General features: G+C 39.5%; 4 protein-coding genes across 6 annotated transcripts in view; 3 read left to right on the top strand and 1 right to left on the bottom strand.

The window, feature by feature from the left end:
* The window catches only part of pla2g6 (phospholipase A2, group VI (cytosolic, calcium-independent)), a 54724-nt gene extending 39884 nt beyond the window's left edge, over positions 1 to 14840 (bottom strand). The window contains exons 1-3 of the mRNA XM_086081860.1: positions 14702 to 14840; positions 8176 to 8244; positions 7989 to 8090 (exon numbers count right to left, since the gene is read on the bottom strand). The gene's annotated coding sequence lies outside the window, so the exon portion shown is untranslated. The remainder of the gene's footprint in view (positions 1 to 7988; positions 8091 to 8175; positions 8245 to 14701) is intronic.
* On the top strand, positions 1696 to 5161 carry LOC147169437 (dynein axonemal light chain 4). 2 transcript variants are annotated; one of them, XM_086081873.1, is made up of 4 exons: positions 1696 to 1799; positions 2195 to 2274; positions 3156 to 3239; positions 3876 to 5161. In XM_086081873.1, the coding sequence occupies exons 2-4, from the start codon at positions 2203 to 2205 to the stop codon at positions 4038 to 4040; spliced, it is 321 nt and encodes a 106-aa protein (XP_085937999.1). In that variant the 5' UTR covers positions 1696 to 1799; positions 2195 to 2202; the 3' UTR covers positions 4041 to 5161. The 2 variants fall into 2 exon arrangements, with proteins under 2 accessions (XP_085937999.1, XP_085937998.1); XM_086081872.1 differs by having other exon boundaries at positions 3123 to 3239.
* fam20cl (family with sequence similarity 20 member C, like) overlaps positions 9312 to 20989 on the top strand; it is a 36446-nt gene continuing 24768 nt past the window's right edge. Inside the window, exons 1-8 of one of the 2 annotated variants that reach the window (XM_086081864.1) lie at positions 9312 to 9343; positions 9454 to 9915; positions 11630 to 11805; positions 12486 to 12564; positions 12871 to 12963; positions 13378 to 13493; positions 13622 to 13802; positions 13882 to 13991. In XM_086081864.1, coding sequence (XP_085937990.1) covers positions 9458 to 9915; positions 11630 to 11805; positions 12486 to 12564; positions 12871 to 12963; positions 13378 to 13493; positions 13622 to 13802; positions 13882 to 13991 — 1213 coding nt within the window. In that variant the 5' untranslated portion in view covers positions 9312 to 9343; positions 9454 to 9457. Of the gene's footprint in view, positions 9916 to 11629; positions 11806 to 12485; positions 12565 to 12870; positions 12964 to 13377; positions 13494 to 13621; positions 13803 to 13881; positions 13992 to 20989 lie in introns of both variants that reach the window. The other variant, XM_086081863.1, reaches the window with a different exon arrangement.
* Positions 14514 to 20989, top strand: part of dnhd1 (dynein heavy chain domain 1) — a 28364-nt gene continuing 21888 nt past the window's right edge. The window contains exons 1-11 of the mRNA XM_086081876.1: positions 14514 to 15033; positions 15645 to 16050; positions 16106 to 16309; positions 16616 to 16825; positions 17120 to 17242; positions 17325 to 17528; positions 18458 to 18568; positions 19059 to 19215; positions 19333 to 19587; positions 20024 to 20164; positions 20244 to 20352. Coding sequence (XP_085938002.1) covers positions 15734 to 16050; positions 16106 to 16309; positions 16616 to 16825; positions 17120 to 17242; positions 17325 to 17528; positions 18458 to 18568; positions 19059 to 19215; positions 19333 to 19587; positions 20024 to 20164; positions 20244 to 20352 — 1831 coding nt within the window. The 5' untranslated portion in view covers positions 14514 to 15033; positions 15645 to 15733. The remainder of the gene's footprint in view (positions 15034 to 15644; positions 16051 to 16105; positions 16310 to 16615; positions 16826 to 17119; positions 17243 to 17324; positions 17529 to 18457; positions 18569 to 19058; positions 19216 to 19332; positions 19588 to 20023; positions 20165 to 20243; positions 20353 to 20989) is intronic.

Below are 20989 nucleotides of genomic sequence, written 5' to 3'. Positions count from 1 at the left end.
GTCTTCCTATCTATCTGCACTCTGGCACACTTTTCTGGTTGAAACCAGTTAAAACCATCAGGTCACACATTTTCACATGGGTTAGGCTCAGCCATCCCCCGTGTGGGTGGGCGGCCAAGACAGTAGGAGTAGAGACCATTTTGGACAGATTAGACCTTCTTCCGCATCCAGCAAAAAAGGTTCCACAGCTGTGTACTCGATCTTTCTGGTATCCAATAAATAGTTCAACTGAGAATATTCGGTCTCCTGGGTTTTATTATTAATAACGTGGCCGTTAAAGATAAAATAAGTAACCGGTGAAAGTTCCCATCAGAACTTTACAAGGGTTTGGCTTTCTGAGTAGGGACCCACATTTTTAACAGTAGATACAAAATTAAGATACCAAAAAAAAACCTCTTCTGTTTCCTTCTAAAACATGCAAATATTTGCAATTATGCATTGTCTGCCTTGCTGGTTGACTGCTGTCACAATCAAACTGGGTCATTTGGATTTATGTCATTAAACTGGGTAATTACATAATCTGGTGCCACACAATTAGTTCATACAACACACTAATGATCTACTTGCTCAAAGGCTACACACTGTGTGAGAGGTTCATACTGAAGTTGACCTGTTGACAGCACCAGGTTGCATCATTGTGACTGCAGACAGAAAGCCTAGTTGAGCCCAAACAAGAGATGAGGAATATCATTATGTTTGCCTGCCTGTCCACGGATTCATAATCCACTCTAATCCACGGAGGAGGGAGTACTTGTTTTAGATTAAAATCAACCCGCAAGCACAAACACCACTGGGAATTTTGTGCAGCAATTTTGGGTCAGGAAGATCCACCTGGGGGACTCCATCCAGATGTTTCCTGTCACATTCAGTAAGAGGGATGCTAAGTAGGGTAGACACACGCACGCATGCACTCACACCCTCACGCACACCCCCCCCCCCCCCACACACACACATTTTACTGTCTGAAAGCATCACTTGATACATATAGTTGTTCTCTTTATGCACAAAATACATACTGTACTGAAAATGTACAGGACTGAGGCCCATATAGGTAGCAGGTAGGTAGGTTACTTGGACACTCCAAAGTATCCACCTGTTGCTATTCATGCAAAAGAGTTAGTATATCAAGTGACCTTGTGTTCAATTTAGCAGTCCCAGATTTTATACTGAATTAATCAATTTGATTTGAACTTGAGGTTAGATAATAGATCATTGTTTTTTATTCAGTATACTTTTTGTGGCATTTTTGTTTGGTGGTTTGCAGTGACATTTTTCGAATGTAAAACAGATAACAATTAATTAAGCCTAGATAGGAATGGAAATAATAATGAGATGCAATATAAAATATACATATATAATTGAAATACATATTTATATGAATAGCAATAATGAAAAAATATTGTACTGTAATTGAATTAAAAAATATATTGAAAATGTATATTAAACATATAAAAACATATATAATTTAAATATATATTTATATAAATAACGATAATAAAATAAAAATAGATTTAGTATATAAAAATCTGCACTAAAATATTTGAAATGTATGAAATATAAAAACCCACTATGCATAAATCCAGTTCAAATAAATACAATTAACAAATGTAAAAAATAAAATAAAAAAAATGGAGCGCGAGTTCAGTTGATTGACAAGACTATAAGCCAGTAGAAACGCTCTGTGTCATCAGTAGGCGGGGCTTCCGCTGTCCGTGCAGTTCTTGTTTAAAATGTCTCCCTAACAACCGACCCTGGGACTCAAACAGTGGAACTTTTCCAGCGGCCCAAACGCCTCCTGAGTAAGTCACTCAACATTTTTTACTCGCCGTTAACAAACCCTGACGAATCGACGAGCGTTTGTTGAAAGAGATGTTGCCAAATGTTATGTTCGCCACGGAGCTACAAGCTAAGCTAACTGGGTAGCTCGTAAACGCTCCTGCTTAGGTTCCAGTTTATCCGCCTGCTTGGTGTTTACAAACTCGCCACAATGCACCACATGTGTCCTTTGTTTTTCAACCTACAAACTTTCCATTTGTGTAGCAATTGACATGTAATTGTTGCAAGTACATGCTTCGTTATGTCGCAAGCTAGCTAGGTTGGTAGGTTTCTCCTTGCGTGTTGTTGCTAAGTGTTGCTAGGTACGAACAGATGCATTTTTAGGTCCAATTATTTTTTTCGTGGTATCTATGCACAGGAGTAGGAATGGCAGGAACCGGCGAGGGAAAGAAAGAAGAGGCCGACTACAAGAGACTACACAGCTTCCCTCTCATTAGGGTAGGAGAGTGGTCACATCATCATTCGTGATGTTCAGTGCACTGTACAGTATGTGTATTGTGGTACTACATATACTTTTAGTTAAGTTTTATAGTAGCTATAAGCTGGCACTTGATTTTAAAAACCGGTCAATTAAAACATAAGAATGGGGACAAAAAGTTTAAACAATACACAAAACAATACTGAAGTCTAACGAGACTGGTTGTCACTATTTTTGCTCATTGTTCACTAAATATTGTAAAATATATATATATATATATAACATATACTTTGTTTGCCTCATGATAAATACATTTTACATAATTTTAGGCTGGTTGTGTTACCAAACTGCTCTTGACAAGTCATGATAATTTTATTATTGTGAGCACAAATGACACATTTTTAATTCTTACATGTCACCGTTTCTAAAAGAGGACTTTTTTTCCTGGACTACAAAAAAAAAAACTTGTGAAAATACTCACTTCTCCAGGGACCACTACACCACTGTCTCTAAGGTACTAAAAGCGAGTGAATGCCTATTATGACTTGTGTGCATGGTTTATTAATTAAAAAGGTACAGTGGCACACTAACTTGACCACTGAAAATGTTTCTAGACAAGAAAATACAATGCTATGCACAGGGTAAACTGGTACCTCATCAGTAATGATCAGCCAAACTTTTTTTCTTTTTTTTAAAGTTTCCCTACCCATGCACCAAATCATCTATAAGTGTGAATTTCTCAGTTCTCACCGAGAGTCAGCTGGTTTAAGCTTCAGCTGCCCTGAGAAGGATAAGCGTATACGAAATTGAAAATGAGTGCTATCCTGTTTCCTGTCATACAAACAGTAAAACGTAAATGATAATTCAGATATCAGAAGATAAGATATTGATTTATCTTCAGCACACGGACATGGCTGAAGAAATGAGGGTGGAGACAATGGAGCTGTGTGTGACCGCCTGTGAAAAGTTTGCCACCAACAATGAGGTACGTGGGTTCTGTCGTTGATTAAATGGCAGAACTTTTTTTAATTTTTTTTTTATAATTGTTTCAAGGTTTTTTTGCCCCTAACGGTGGTTGCAGTGTGTAAATGTTTGTTGTTGACATTATACAACTGCCCCTCAGATTAAATACAATCTATTCAAGGAAGTAGGTCAACCAATATTATCACGTCAAAAATCCCAAATGAAATCATGTAAATGGAAAAATTACCTTCTGGAATGAAACTGCGACCATAATAAAGCTTTAATTAACTGGACAGGGAAGTTTACGTGCCATTTTAATTGCAATACAAGTCTGATTAAATACAACTATTTTATAGTGGATATAAGTCTCCATATCTGTTAAAAAATGACCGTTTTTTGTTGACCTATAACCTTTACAGTGAACACATACTGTTCGCAGGTGATGGAGGCCAGCACACGAATAGTGAAAATCCATATACTGTATATTAATGCAGTCTGAAAAATATTTAGTTTTATTTAAACCCCACCAATTCTTAAACAAGTGGGGATAAACCACAAATAAGCATTCTAGATAGGAAAAATGGGGGGAACATAGCTGTGTGCAACTTGGTCCTAATTCAAGAGAGAGTTGTTCTGATTTCTCGCCGCTGGTCTCCAGAGCGCCGCCAAGATGATCAAGGAGTCCATGGACAAGAAGTTCGGCAGCTCGTGGCACGTGGTGATCGGCGAGGGCTTCGGCTTCGAGGTCACGCACGAGGTGAAAAACCTGCTCTACATGTTCTTCGGCGGGAGTCTGGCCGTGTGCGTGTGGAAGTGCTCCTAGCACACACACAGCAGACACACTACTTCCTTCTTTTGCTCGTCCCACACTCACGTCACCGATTCGGTGAACGAAAACCAGCCGCCAGTTGGACTCTGGCTACAAAAAGTCACAGAGGTTGATGATGACTTTGACTTGGGGGAAAATAACTGTGACATCAAGTCTGGACTTGCAGACACTTGAACAGCTTCCTGCCTTATCTCACGTCTTTTTTTTTTTTTTTCTTCTAAGGAGTTTCCATGGTGTCAACACTCACTTTGACATAATAAGCCGGCCAGGGTCTCCAAACACCTTTGTCCTCTTTCCTCTGCAGGGAGCGTCTGGTGTGCAGGTGCGTGTGTGTGTGCAGGACACACATGCACGCACTGTTCTTTTTTTTTTTAAACCTACAGTACACCGAACATCACCACCTATGTCCACGTCATCTCACAACTTTTCTTACAATTAGACGCACTTGTCTTTCAATACAATGTTTTTATATTTTTTAAAATGTGTACATAGTTGGATGCGACTTTTAATAAGTGGCATCTTCTTACAAATGACCTGACCTACCTTTTTTTTTTTTTTTTTTTTTTTTTTCTTGCTGTAAAGGTTTTTATAATAACCCGGCATGTTTTATCGCCGTTGTTCCGTATAAACGGTACGGACACGGAATGAGGGGGATGAAGTGGATCCAGCAGTTTTCTGATGTAGTATCCGGGCCATTACAGAAGTGGAACTGCCTGTGTAAAAAAGTCATGGCTGGGGCAGAGTCGTGAATTTTTGCCTTCCTAAGGTGTAGTATCAGAGCCATAACAAAAGGAGGAATTGCCTTTGTCTAAGGGTATTTCACAACACCAGGCCAGGAGTGTCAAGTGTGCACTAAATTCTCCCACCTGTAGTCGTTGTCCGACAAACATTTTATACGTCACATTAGATGCTGACGTTGGCAATTTGATTATGTGCACACATTAGTGGCAATAATCCCGCCTTTAGCCGGGGACTGTGTCAAAGGTGAAGAAATTCTGGATCGTTTTGTTGCAGCAATTTGAAAGAATTTTTCATGCAAAAGGCTAACGTGCTTGAAAGAGATAAAAGTGATATAATACACAATGATGGATAATAAACTGAAATGTGAAACAGCAGCCTGTGATTTTTGTATTTGTTGACAGGACACAATAGTCCTTTGATCAGTTTTGTTCTAGCACAGCGAGGAAGTAAAACTAGAGGCACAACGGTCATTAGCGACTGCATCAAGCACACGTTGTCTTATGTTGTGGCTGCATTCGAAAAAGTTAAAAAGCATGCAAACCTGCCACAGAGGAATAGCGAACCGCCGGATAACATACTGCACAACTCTTCAAACAAATACAGAGGGTGAAACTCCAAACGATCTCTCCCGAAGTAACTCAACAAAGAGGAACGAGTGTGTACGCTTTTAATCAGCAGCCAAAGAGAAGACAAACAGAAAGTTTCTATTTGTGTAGTCTCACAGTTGAGATTTGTGTGGCATCCTCACAAAGCGCCTGACTGGAGCAAAAATACTCGGCAACTAGTAAATAGCTGAAAACTTTGTGTTGTACTCTCAAGTTAGCAACCTCTTCCCATGATCTAATTGTAAAAGGGATTTTTAAAATTTCAAGTCACGTTTTTATTGTGATATATATAGTGCTTGACAAATGTATCAGGGGAACTATGTAAGGTTTGTCACAGCTGCCCTAAATTTAGCAACATGGCAATTACCAAAATATTTGTTTACTGTATTTCCATTATAAATAGTAAGCACAATGTGGTGGCCCCCTAATTTGTCAGAGAAACTCAAAAATAACTTCTCCAATCATAACATGCCGCTAACACCCTCACGTAAAAAGCTGGTTCGTACCAAGGATAAAAGGACGTCAAAACTCTGGTCAGGGAGGACCGCTGGTTTGAAAGATGTGTTGAAGAAATCCTCTGTATAACACTAGAAATTAGCAAAGCTATCTCTTAGGTGGTTTGAGACATCATCTCATTGTATTTCATTTTTTCCAAGGTATGCCACTGAGGCTAACAGAGATACATTAGCCTCAATGTACAATCACAGAACTGAATGTAGGCTGAGGTTTGAAAGGTGCAAAATCTATTGATTATGTCTTGTGTTTAGAACATCATCAATTAAGTCTTGGTCTGTAGGTGTTTACTGAAAGGAAATGTTTTCTGCCAGGCTTTTATAAAGTGACGTCATTGGCCCTTGCGTTATGCCAGCACAGGGACACTGTGACCCACTGATGTTGACAGAATGAGTATAATGTACCCAAACGCGCAATCAGGTCACTTTGCACTCTAGCCACAAAGAGGGTAGAATATTGTGCACTCACCAGGGAGCAAATCTGCCAGTAAACAAGTTTACATTTTGTTTATGTCAATGTACAGACAGATGTTTGTTTAATAAACAATGTGTGGGTATGTGTGTGTAAATAGACAGAGGTTTTACAGCGTTCCATGTTTGGTATGGTACATGGAACAACAAAAACTAGTGCGACCCTTTAAATGACTAACTGGTTGATTACAAGTTTGAAGACACCTGTGATGCTAATTGGAGGCTACACCTTGCGTGAACATATCAAATTATTTTTCTTTTCTCTGCGTACCATAATTTCTTTGTCCAAGGTTGTTTGACTTTGTTTTTGTGTTGTTTTTTATTAATTCTGTTGAACCACATTTCACAACCTTTGTCTGATTTTCATTGGTTAATTTTCATAATTAAAAAAATATATACTTTTGTCAGATGCTAGTTATTTTTGTGACCGCGGTGGGTTTTTACTTCATTAACAGACGGCTACCGCCAATTTTGTTGTTCAAATAACTGTACAATGGACAGACAGATGTTAGCATTATCTGTATATAGGGGGCGGCGCGGCTCAGTGGTAGAGTGGTCGTCTCTCAACCCAGAGGTTGTGGGTTTGATCCCATGCCATTGTGACCAAGTCAAAGTGTCCTTGAGCAAGATACCGAACCCCCAGTTGCTCATCGGTAAGTGAATGAGTAGTTGAATGTAAAGTGCTTTGAGGGCCTTGTAAGGTGGAAAAGTGCTATACAAATGAAGTACCATTATAGATGAAGAGACGGTTTTCAGTAAAAAGCTAAAGAAATAAATGAATACTCTTGATATTGTGCCCCCTTGTGTCGCAGCATTCACGTTAAAATAATCCTAATGGTAGAGTCCAAGATCTCTTAAATGTTCACATCCCCAAAACACCTCAAAAGTGATTATTGTACTGGTCTAAATAAATACACACTAGCAATACACTGGAGCTAGCAAACACTACATGTACAATATCAACTCTAATGATTCCAGTGGGTCCTGTAAACATAGCCCGCCGCTCCTAACCCGCTGACAATTTGGCGCAACTCATTCATTATTCATACCATCCCCCTCTTTAAATATCTCCTCCCACCGTCTTTATCCCTTCACTGTTAAATATTCATACGCAGAGTCACACTCCAGGCTCGCTGAAAGGCTTCATCTTGCACAAAAGCTTACAGCTAGGGACATGTTGGCACGAGTGGATGGTGTTAAATGTCATGCACACATTACTCGCACGCAAACTTAGTAGTGTCAACGGGGGATTCAAGAAAAGTTTGAAAATGGCTATATAATTATTATTATTATTTTAATGTTAGTCACCTGAAGGTCTCAGATGACTGTTAACAGTCTTGGGAGTTGTTGGAAGTTAATTTTGCATGTTCGGGTGATCAGAAAATCCGGAGTAGTGTTGAGTTTTAAACGTTGAAATGGCAAAGCATTACGAAATCTGCTCAACCAAGGAGTGGCCATTCTATGTTATGCTTGGTCAGTGTTTCAGTATTTTGCACAAGAATGGCAAAATTCACAAGTTTTTGGATACATGAATAGGCCAATTAATTTCCTGTTTCAACTGGAATTGGTATTTAAACCAATCAAGAAACCAAGACAACACCTAATAATAGTACCTCAACATTGCAGTGATTCAAACAGGATGTTCTCTGAGTCAAGCGGCCATTGCTCTTATGACGTCACAGAGTGTCCTCAGCAGGTTACAACAGTGATACAGTCTGGAAGAATCACAAAAGGACACACAACTGACACCTGAACCACCATTTTCCACTGAATTTTGCTCTGTTCCGTGTTGCCACTTACTGTGTCCTCATTCCATGTTTCTCTGGAGTTTGAAAGCTGAGCACTGTATCTTAGCAACCTCCCCAGCACCTGAAAAAGAAGATTGCAGCAGCTTCTGAGTGTTTGCACGAATGTGCGTGGGGCGGGTGAAAAGACACAGGTGGAACAAAGAAAACGCAGAGCGATCGGCTCAAAAGTCACCTCAGGATACAAAGAAATTGCACCAGAAACGAGCGTCAGGCCAGAACAGATATTAATTTTTCATCTGAACATCTCTGGTTTGTTGGCTCTTTTGTAGTGGCGAAATGGAAAACATAATTTAATATTAATATAAATGTGTTTGTGGGCTAATGTTTTGTGTGCGGCTTCCATTTTGGCCATAAGAGGCTGCGTTTTCCGTAGTGAAATTAAAAGAGCGCAGCGAATTTTGAGGGGTGTGTGAAAAGGGATAAAAGCTACTCAATGGATGTTGATGTGTGCATCAAAGCTTTATCCAGCTTGTTTACAATACACCAGCATGGGACGCAAGACGTTCCAAAAAAAGACCAAAAATAAAAGAAGCACGGGGCATGCGAGGAGAAAAACAAATCATTAACGCAGGGGAGAGACTTACAAAGATGACAGCTTCCTGCTAGGAATTGAAAACTTTGCTGGTGTAAAATGTGACATGCAACGCATAAAAGTCAGAAATACACAAACTGGATCTTGACGGTGGCTCATGCGGATCTTCGTATAATATGCCTGCTTTAATTGGAGACCACACTGAGAACCTTGAGGCTCATCAAATATGAATGTCTAGCCAGTTAACCAAGATTCTACTGTATTTAAATCAACAGAAAGTCTCAAGTTCAAGTGCAAAGTAGAGCTCGAACAATCTGTGTACTGCAGTGCATAAGGGAAATCCATTCAGCCTAATTCACTGATGTGATGTGATTCATTACAAACATGGCCCTTCCCAAAACTAAGACCCATCAGTAAAAAAAAAAGAAAAAGAAAAAAAGTTGTAAAGAGTGAATCTCTGCCAATTCTGACAGTTCAAACTAGTGTATTGAGAGGTACTAGGGTCACTTTAACCTGGCACTGTGTCCAGTCTGGCAAAGTACAAACAAACGGGTAAAGAATAACCTGCAGCTGATACGGAATATTCCTTTTCAACTGCAGCACTGAGGCAGAAAGCTCAATTGAAGAAGTAAGTTTTTTTTTTTTCTCAGCGGATGTTTAAATATTCTGAGTTCCGGCTCGTGTAGGAGCTTTACTGGACATGTCCCCCCCTCTTGTGACTTTTCTTCCTATTCCCAGGAGGATGATGTGGCGAATGCGCTGTCGCTCCAGGACAATCTGTCTGTCCTTGGCACTCGTTTCCATTTTCCTGCATGTCCTCCTGGCGTTTGCCTCCCTTTCCTTATACCGCCAACCCTGTGATCCGCCGCCACCCACCAGGATGCCCTCTTCGAAGCACCTGGCAAACAAAAGCTACGGTTTCACGGGCATCGCAGTTTTGCCCGAGTCACTAGCTGACGGACCACAAAGAGATTCTCCCGGCGCCAAGGGTCATGACGGAGCACCTCCAGAGAAATTCCAAAGTGGAAAGATTGCACCGGTGAAAGCGCCCATTGTTAAGCCGCTTGCGTCTAGTCTGACGAAGCTACAGGCGCTGTTTAACCATGCTCTTTACAATGCGCCCATATCGGCCATTAAAGAAGGCGATTTCTTGCTGAGGGTCAAACCAAAGCTGAGGTCTGACAGCAGCTCCCAGATGTGGTCAGTAGCCAGAAGATTCACACTGATTGCCGTTCCAAATATCACATTTTTCTATTTCCTTGTACAGTGTTCAATGTAACTGTTTACTTGCACAGCACTCATGAAACAACTTGTGTACAACTACACTGCATGTTAATAACGCCACAACTATTAACACCAGGCAGTGAACAGTGACTGCACATGAAGTAAACAATACAAATATTAAACGTTAGATATTGTTTAGTTGGCCTGGGCAAATTTTTGATGTCAAATCAATTCATCTTTATTTATATAGCGCCAACATGACATATGTGTACCTATATTTAATTGTCTAAGCTGTCACTGTAGTTTTGATTTACATATCCGAAACATCTGATTTTTATTCACATTTCGTCACCCTCTTAAAATAATAACCAGTGTCATTTTTTTGTAAAAAATATTTTTTTGCCTAAATCATCTCTTCATGATGCAAATGTTTTGTTTTTTTGCTAACTGAAAAATCAGAAAAAATTACTTGAGCGATTATTTTAAGGCGTCAATTTGAAAGAGGTCTGATTTCGATCTGAGGATATCAAATTCAATATGTGTGTTTTTTTGTTGTTAAGCGACTACATTTTTAAAAAAACTAATTAATCGCATATTTTCCATAATTAATCGTGATTAATCACATTTTTCTACTTCTGCATCTACTTATTTCTTCAAAGCTTATAACAGATAATTACTTGAGTGAAATTTTGGAATTAACTCATTCACTGCCATTGATAGCTATAGACTTTAAAAAAATCATTTTAACTATTTCAATTAGTTTAACTTTTTTTTCTCCCATTTTTGTTAACAAGAGTATGAAAACCTAGATTTATTTTTGTACATTTAGAACAGATATACAATTTGAGATTAATCGTGAGTTAACCAGTGAAGTCATGCGATTAATTATGATGACAAATTTTAATCGCCTGATGCCCCTAATTTTTAATAAAGTTTTCTTTTTAAAAAACAAAATTTTTTGATAATTTTTTTTTTTTTTTTAAAGAAAATATTATTAAAAATTAGTGGCGTCAGGCGATTTTTTTTAAGCATAATTAATCGCATGACTTCACTTAACTCATGATGAATCGCAAATTTTATATCTGTTCTAATACAATAAAAAAATCTAGGTTTTAATACTCTTGTTAACAAAAGTGGGAAAAAATGTTAAACTAATAGAAATAGTTCAAATTAATTTTTGACGTCTATAGCCGTCAAGGATGAGTTAATGTCAAATAATCAAATAGAATGTATATCTAGCATTAAAGACCGTTATAATAGCCTTCTTTGATCCTTGAATAGAATACCTTCTTAGAACTTCTCGCTTTGATGTGTAGTCAGTCATGCTCACAAGCAGGACATTTCAGAAAGGTTGATTTGCGAGTCCCCGTGGAGGGAAACCGAGCAGGCTATTTTGCTCTGAGATGATACGCCAAAGACCTAAACTAATATCCTAATTTACCTTTTTAAAGTGTACAAATTACTTGAGATTTATCCAACAAGCATCAAGTAAAACTGAAAGTAAAACTACCTATAGTATGTATTTTTTCGTCTTTGCACCAGTGGCTAAGTTTGGCTGCAGGTTATAGGACGTAACAGGAAGTAAATAAAACGGAGTTAATTTTTTTTAACGCTTTAAATAATTGATTGAATAAAAACTAATGTCGAACCTGAGAGGCGGCACTCCAAATGACCATGAATGTGTCTGCAGGGTTAGCGTGAGCCATGAAAGTTACGACAATGCCCACTGGAACAGCAGCAGCGACAGCCATCCCCCCTGGCTGCGCTTTCACCTGGCCATTTCCCGCTGGCAGCTCTACCCCCATCCGGACCCCAACATGGAGTCCGTGATCCAACAGCTCGCCACTCACCGCATCGTTAGCGCAGGTATGATACGACATGCAATTTGTGGCCATTTGATGTTATGACCGTGGTCTCAAGTGAAGGGGCTGCACGAGGAGTCCATCTGAAGCGTGTTATAAAAATAGCCAGAGCCAACAGTGGAGGTCAAAGGGTGGGTGTCCTTGGAGGACAAGAACAGCTTGTGGAGAATAGCTGACACTCGCAGTTTAGGAGTGACACTTTCAAATGCAGATTTCACTCTGTTTGATGCTGTAAGAATCAAGAAGCTTCGAGGAGGCTTTTAATAACCTTGGAGGATCAGCTGAGGATGGTACGGGGCTTTACATTTATTAGGTTCACACTTTCACTTTCACAGCACAATTAGATGGGTCGAGAGAAAATGCATTGGTGGGTTTGTCCGACAAAAACGGGACTTTTAAAATGCACAACTTACTGTAGCATGTACAGTAAATGGCTAGTCATTGGTAGACATGACAAATTATTCAATGGCTCTTAGCTAGAATTGCCCCGTGGCCAACAAAGTCAACTCTGATGTCATTTTTCGACACAATAAACTCAATTCCTTTGAGACCCATAATCCGATGTTCTAAATCGTTTGTTTATTGTGCTCAGGTTGTAGTTTCCATTCCAACCACACTCAACATTTTGACAGACTGTCATTTTTGGGAACGCTTGCCACAACATTCTGATCTTTGTTTTTCCAGTGCAGAAAACCGGGGGTACACAGCTGAAGCTGGTGATGACATTTCCAAACTATGGGCAGGCCATGTTCAAACCCATGAAGTGAGTTGACGACGAGAACATATTGATGTCAAAAATTCATAGTTAGTGTGAATCCCTCTGGGGTTTAGATGCCTTGCTCAAGGAAGCCTGCAGTTGCACAGATCCATCCTAAGATCGATTCCAATCAAGTACTGCGACAGCAGAACTTGTCAGGTCGAACGCAAGCTATTCTAGGACTCTGTTCAACCTTGGAAATAATAAGAAGGAATCGGTGATCAATGCTCCTCCTTTAGTTTCCCAGTCGTGATTGACAAGCAAGCGGTAGAAAGTGGACAAATGCACGGTGTCTCCATTCTGTGCTTGCAGGCAAGAGAGAGATGATGAAACCAACTACAACCTCTACTATTTCTCTGACTTTGAGCGACACAATGCAGAAATTGGAGCCTTTCACCTCGACAGGTACGACCACACAAAAATCACCAATCATCATTTCAAAATTATTAACCAAGATGCTCAACCCAACTAGGCGTTGACAGCACACATAAGGATTTGTGATCGTAAAATATTGCACAGGTTTCACATTTACGATTGTTGGCCTGACGAAGCAGATTGAGTTAACACACCCGCGTCACAGGATAATCAGTCGTCAGGATAGTCTTGATTTAACAATCTGGCCCTTGCTGACTTTGATTGGAAGTGGGGAGAAATGCTCGAGTCCGGCCCGGTTTTTGGTATCTGCTCTAGAAAACGACAAGTGCGCAGCCGAGTTTACTTGTTACATAAAAATCCACTGTAATTTCATCATGTGTCTCTGCCCTTTTATGGTGTGCTCATTCTGTCACTTCTCATCTTTGGCGTTTCTTTACTGTGCAGGATTTTGGGGTATCGGAGGGTACCTCCAGTAGTTGGAAGGCAAGTGGATGTGATAAAAGAGATTAAAAACATCACGACGGACCGCAGGCTGGCCCGGACATTTTTTAACTCCCCCGGTAGTCCTTGTGTTCAATTTTCACTTTAAACACCACATGTATAAGATTGGGCAGTTCAGTTCTGCATGTTCGTCCAGTCATTACTTCTCACTCCACTCCTTTCTCCATGCTCTTGCGGCTCCCCCTAGTGGGCAATGTGTGCTTCTACGGCCGGTGCTCCTACTACTGCACCACAGAGCATGCAATCTGCGGCCGGCCGACGGATCTGCAGGCCTCCCTGGCCGTCATGCTACCCGACCTCTCCCTGGCCAACCGGAGGAGCTGGCGATCGCCTTGGAGACGCTCTTACAGCCGCAGCAAGCTGGCAAAGTGAGCGGATAGTTGGTACACAAGGGAGTGATTGTGATAAATGGGGGTGTCAGGTCACCGCAAATCAAGTGTGTTTCAGATGGGAAACGGAACCAGACTACTGTGCAACCATCAAGAAGACAGCGCCCTACGACAAAGGCACAAGGCTGGTAGACTTCATTGACATGGTCATACTGGACTTTTTGATGAGTAGGTTCATAAGTAGTAAAAGTAGAACACGTTTTTTTTCTATATTTTCCAGGTGTTTGGGAGATTTAGAAAAAAAAAGAAGGCAATGAAAGCCTACTACAACATCTGATTTACTTGTATGTGTGGGTTATCAGAGGCACTTTAATATTGAACTCATTTAACAATATTTAAATGTGATTCGTTAATTCTGAACACAGCTACTCACGTAAGAGGGTGTGCACACTTGCACACATTATTTCACATATTTATTTTAATTCCCTTCTCAAAAAGATTTTCATTTAATTGCACATGTTGGGTCATGGCATGGAACATGTTTTTAAATAATTTATATTTAGATTATTGTTTTTTTGAGTATCAAAAACCTGGCATTTATACAAGTGTGTGTAGACTTTTTATATTCATGGTCCAGAAATTATAAAATGTGTTGAATCTACATCACAGAAAATTAACTAGTCGAATGTGGGTTTGTTTAAGACCATATTTCTAGATCTGGCTTTAATGTGGGAACATATTTGGAAGACTATTTGGGAAACAAACAAACAAACAACCACAAAACAAAACACATTTGGTTTAAAAACGACGAAACCACAATGTTAAAGCTTTACATAGGAATTTGTCAAAATCGACCATTAGCTTTTCACCAACGGTGAGTATTTTAAAGAGGAAATAACTACCTTCACGAGAATTGTCGAATTAATATAATGACTTACTTTGATTTATTGTCTCCCTGATGGTCTTTTTAGTGTACAGTAAGTATTATGCCCTTTTTTGTGTGAAGTTCAAACAATTCCTTGGCAAAGCTAAAGTTGACTCGGCACGACACGGTCACGGTGGCGTTCAAGGTTAGGCGAAAAGATCCGGGATGTCGAGTTGTCCGTGTTGCCGTGGTAACCACTATGCAGGTAAAAATAAAGCGTCTCAACTCCTTACACTGCGGAACACTTTCATGACGTTATAAAACACAGAATCAACGAATTTGTCCAATTCGCCGTCCTACGTGATTGTCAAAGAACAGCTGTTATATTCAAGAGGTCCCCAAAGTGTAAGTTCTGCTTTTTCCTTAATACAAAAATAACTATTTTCATTAGGTAGTGACGTCATGAATGTTCGCTAGCTTCCCGAGCTAGCAAACGAGCTGTAGCTAGTTTTACTTTACTTTATGCAATTTAGCTCTTGGTAACTCGACATTTAGTGTTTTTAAATTAATTTCACACCGTTAGCTTCATATGCCACTCATAAACAGTACTCATAAATCACTGAGTGCGAGTATCACTGCCTAATAATTCAATTGTAAATTAAAAGCGACTATGCATCATTTTTGCAACTATTATTTGGTGAAAACACTGATTACATTACTGGCCAATATTTTTTAATACTGTATTAAAAAGTAAAAAGAGTTCATTGTTACTGAAAATTAGCTAGAAGTGAATATTGGATTTTGTTATTTCTTTAATAATCTATTGTAAGTGTATAAGTATCTGCTGAAGTGTTTGAACACAAGATAGTGTCACTATTGTCTGTCTAAAATTTATTTTGTGGTTGGCATTTGCTAAAAATGATTGCTAATAATCTTTGGTATGTTTATGTTTACATTGATACAGCATATGACTTGTGCTATTCATTAATCACTGTGTCCTTCCTTCACAAGAGCAGGGGAAAATGTGTAAAGACACAGTTGGTGAGCTTTGCTGACGATATTGGCGCAGCATGTTCGCTGCCACTTCACAGGGAAGAGTCCCATCATGGAACCACTGAAGCGATCAACAGACTTTGGGAAGCAAAACACTAAGCCAAAGAAAAAGGAACCCTCTGTGGTCGGCAACAGTCCAGCCACTTTGCCACCACTATGGCCTGTGCCGTGTTCTCCTTCTGTGTCCTTGCTACGCAAGAGCCTTTTTGATCCCTCTGCCATCGTTGCTGTCACAGACTCCTCTGTCATTCCTGTTCCTGCGGCACAAGCCGGATCAGTAAAAGTCCTAACAGAGTCAAAATGGAAAGAAAGACTTCTATCAGGAGCATCGGTGTCCTACACGGACCATTTTGATGAAGCAGCAAAGAGGTATTATAGCACATGAATAATATAAATTCCCACATAATTTTAATCTTTCATTCAGTTTGACAGATAAAGATGAACCCAGACTCACCATTAGGGATTTATTTAGTCTTCCCGCCATTGTTCCGGGCGTGCCCCCTCAAAGTCCTTGTTCCACGGCTCGAGTGCAATTACCAGAGCCAAAATGGACAGAAGACCCTCCAACCAATGCCTCTGCATCATGTACTGACATGCCAATTAAGACTGCTGATGAAGCAGCACAGAGGTATGAGTGTGATAATAAATAATATGCATTCATATACAGTACTTAATACCAGCGAATCCCCACGATGCAAATGTGAAATAGATTTTGTTTTCCGGAAAATAGTGTATCTTTGTTCATCAGTCTACGCGAGTGATCTTGAAAGGCAGAATAATTAAACGCTGGTGCAATTAGGTGTGAATATGGTAAATTGAGATGAGGTCATTTCAGTCTACTTTTTGTGAAATTTGTTTGGCTTTGGCTCAACAAAAGTTGGGAAACATTGCTTATGTAATAATTTCATATTACTGTACTCCATTGTTGTTTCAGTTTTACAGCGAAAGACTCATCGAGAGTCACAAAAAAGGACTTGTTCAATCTTCCCACCATTGGTCCGAATGTTTCTCCTGGAAGCCCCCGTCTTGCAGGATCACAGAAATCCGGCACACCGATAAAATGCACAGAAAAACCAAGACAGAAGACCTTGATATCATCCGCTGACATCCCTGTCCCCGCGACTGATGAAGCTGCAGCGCAAAGGTACACAACGCGTATGATTGAGACCACAGTTTGTCTCTTTATGTTTCTTGAAGGAAACGTATTGAGCATTTTTTTCAAAATAAAATAATGCTAACAAAAACAATAGTATACATTACACATCCTACTTTATGTCTAGTTGAAATTAGCCACATCTCCAGAAGGAGCAGCACATTGAATCGGATGACAGCATTAAATCATGGTGCACAACCTATTTAATCGTTTACATTCTGTTGAATTATGTTATTACTCTATATTTTTTTTTTATAAAGTTCAATACTTTGTTATATTTTTCAGGGCGACTCTTGTGGAAAAGGTTCCCATCACTGGCATGGAGATAGTCCAGTTGTTCCTCAAGCAAAGTGACGTGGGAGAACTAAAGGTGTTTTACTTGAAGGAACAAGAGGGTGACTTGTACAGGTACAGCTCGGCTTTGCTAAACCAACTGGTCGTGCACGAACATACAGCATTAAATGTGTGTTTGTTGTCTCTTGCACTCAAGACCCTATGATCTGCAAGTTGTCCCAGTCAGTGAGGCTGGTTCCGAGCACTACGTCTTCACCCCCAATACAGTTCTGCACGTCACACAGAGGGGTTACGGAGGAGTGGTCACTTTGAAAGAGTGGCACAGGGAGTCGGCGCTGTGGACAGCTTTGCAGGCGGTCCCCTTTTTTAGGGATTTCATTCTGCGAAATGCTGTCGCTCTGTAAGTGCATAGATTTACAGAAAATACAACATAAGAGTCTTAACCCATTCACTCCGAGCCATTTTCTCTGAAGCAACCCCCTTCGCTTGGCCCACAGAATATTGTGTTCTATTGCTATAAAAACATGGAATCTACCAAAAGAAACATTACTCTCTTCTCTCATCAGGGGAAAAAAAATGTATATTTCTATCTGTTTCCATTTTGCAGCAATTAGCATTAGAATATAGCTAAGTTTCATCATCATACAAAAATCTGTTTAGGCTGCATCAAAGCCTTCTGTATGCTCTAGCATAAAAAAAAATACGTTAAAAAACGTATAAATACGTTTTGGGGACCTTGGCAATATTTAAAATATAACATGTTTATAAGTTTTTGGGAGCAAATGAGTTAAAGTGGAATTCAACCTTAAACATTTCTTGACAATAATGTTATATATGACCTCACTAGTCTAAATATGACATTCTGATTAATATTACATTTGTGGAATATGAGTTATGAAGCAAAATCCAGCCGTTTTCATTCATTTCGGGGGAGGCCATTTTGCCACTTGCTGTCGACTGAAGATGACATAACAATTGCTCAGGCAACCACCAATCACAGCTCACCTGTTTTCTGAAGCTGCGCTGTGATTGGTTGTTACCTGAGACCTGAGCAACATTGATGTCATCTTCAGTCGACAGCAAGTGGCAAAATGGCCGCCCCCTGAGATGGATAAAACAGTTGGATTTTGCTACTTAACTCATATTCCACTAATGCAATACTAAACAGAATAACATGGGGCTGCATAGAACATATTATTGTCAAATATTATTGACTTTCCCTTTATCTTGGTGCACCTGACTATGATGTGTATTATACAAAAAAATGTATATTGTGTATGTATTGTATACAAATGTCCACCCCTCTTGTTTGTCTTTTGTACTAACTAGGTGGTATAGAAATGTGCGTGAGACTGTTTACAAGCGAAGGTTTGAGGAAATGCAAGCTCTCCTGCTAACAAACATTGCCCAGTACAGAAATGGCCTCCTTCTTTTATCCAGGTCAGTCAGTGTTTTTTTTCAGGTCGCTTGAAGTTGAATCCCCGAGATTCACACAATTTGGACCTTAACCAAAATGCAGTGGGAACATTTTTGCCTCAAGAGTAAAAACAACTAAAATCATTATCATGTGACATAATGTGAGACGTCAGCAAATCTCATGAGCAGGGTTGGGAAATCCAGGTCCAGAAAGTAAAAACCCTGCCACACATTGGCTTTATAAGGTGCTTCTACTTAACTGGCAGGTAAACAAGCTCGTACAAGCACCTGTTGAGTAGAAGCACCTGTGGCTGAAGTCAAACTAGTTAATGTTTTGTTCTCTCTGGACCTGGATTCCCCAGCCCTGCTCACAAGTCTTCAGCTAAGTGAGCATCCCAAGTTGGATGAACTCTGCAAGTGTTTTTCTTTGTTTTTTGTGATGTCGCCACAGGTGGTGCAATTTGCAACTTGAAATCACATGAACTACCTGTACTAAGAATGTACTTTTTTACAGAAGTATAGAAGAGCTGAAAATGATACACTTGCTACCTCTGGATGAGTCAAAAACATACACATTGTTGGAATTTCAGAAAATTCTGGCGAGCTGTATGGAAAACGTTCTGCACAGTCTAAGGCAGCTATCCCAATTTCGCATTGACATCCTTAATAAGGTAGTTTATTTATTTATTTATTTATTATGTAAACAGTGTAGTTTAAAAGTTACTATAAAGTTTGAGGAAATTGCGTTGGAAAAAAATGAATCGAGTCTACATAAATGTTCTTTCCAGGCCAAAGAGAAGAGTTACAAGGTCCTCAAAGAACTTCAGGAGCACCTCCGCTATGCGCAGATGCCACATCATTGTTGCAAGCCCATGCACCTGCACCAGGCCCACCTCAATGAGCTGCAGAAGGACTTTGCCCATGCTGAGAGCGTCCTGCAGAAGCTGGGCAATTTTGCCACGCTCGTTAATTATGTCATCATGCAGAGTCTTGTCACCATCATCAAGCAAAATGTCACGTTGTTCCTCAGCAACGTTCTGAAGGTAACAAGAGGCTGTTTTCCACTAAATTATTTGCTTCTAAAACCAGGCTTTCTCAACCTGAGCCAATTCACATAAAGTATTTTACATTGGAAAAATCTCATGGCATGCCATCATACAAAAATGTCACAAAAAGAATATTCACTTAAATAAGGATGATCTTGTCTCAATTTACTTAGGTGAATGCTTCACCTTTTGCTAAATAAAGCCTTCCATCCATCCATTTTGTTTAACCGCTTAATCCTCACAAGGGTCGCGGGGGTGCTGGAGCCTATCCCGGACAGCTTCGGGGCAGTAGGCGGGGTACACAAATAAATAAGTCATTCGGACCAATTACAATTGAATACATTTTCGTGGCACACCTGATTGATTTCTTACAGTGAATGGGAATCACAGTCCTGAAGTCAATATGTTGCCTGAATGTTTTTGTCTTTGTCAGAGAGAGAATTCTCACGATAGCTGCCTCTTCCAAACTGACTTATGTCTTGGTGCTGGTCAGTTGACTCTCGACCCACCTGTACATCTCTTCCAAGAAACACTCACTCAGGCGCTTCTGACTGCCGGCGACTCCATAAGCCAGGTGTCATTTATGTTTCCAAAAATGTAAATCTTTTTGTAACTGCAAGTTTATAATTATCTTGGTGACTTTTCCCTGGTAGATGTGTGACACCTGTGGCTTTTTCCTGGAGGTCAGCAGCGCCCTTGATTATCAGGAGGTAACATCTGACCTCACCTGTGCTCCATATCCTGACGTCATTAATTTTAAAGGTATCTTTTTAAATGACAACTTACAGAAGATGCTGAGGAAAAAATGGTTCTTGTATTGTATTTAAAACTTAAATATAGCTGAACTATCTTTTCATGTACTTTCTGCCATATCATAATTGTTCTGCTTTTCACCACTGTTGCTGGAGATAGACGACCAAAGATACATTATTTGTAGTTAATAAGTAATCATCTTTGAAGTTTGAAGTTTATTTTGAACATACGGTCATTAAAAACAAACCGAATAAAAAATATAAATCAATAACATAAACAGAGAGAGACCTATTCAATTTCAGACCTATTGAAATTGGCAAAATAACCCAAGTTTGTACAAATGTCATTAGTTACGCCATAGTCTATTACTCAACTACAGTACACGAAAACAGTAGTAAAATTACAATTACAGTACAAGTTTATATGGGAAAAACACTTAAAACCATAAATATAAAACAATCAAATCAAAAAGAGTAAAGGTGGTAATTGAGTGGGCCCACTTGTGACAACTTCTCTTCTTAAAATGTTCACTTTCATTAACTCATTCACTGCTATAGACGGCCATAGACGTTAAAAATTCATTTAAACAATTTCTATTAGTTTAAAAAAAAATCTGCTTTCATTAACAAGAGTATAAAAACTTTTT

Source organism: Leptonotus elevatus, chromosome 8, assembly GCF_054856555.1.
Source record: "Leptonotus elevatus isolate MCC_2025b chromosome 8, RoL_Lele_1.0, whole genome shotgun sequence".
Taxonomy (NCBI): domain Eukaryota; kingdom Metazoa; phylum Chordata; class Actinopteri; order Syngnathiformes; family Syngnathidae; genus Leptonotus; species Leptonotus elevatus.
The sequence above is the reverse complement of the archived record's forward strand: the minus strand, read 5'-3'. Positions and strand labels throughout refer to the sequence as shown.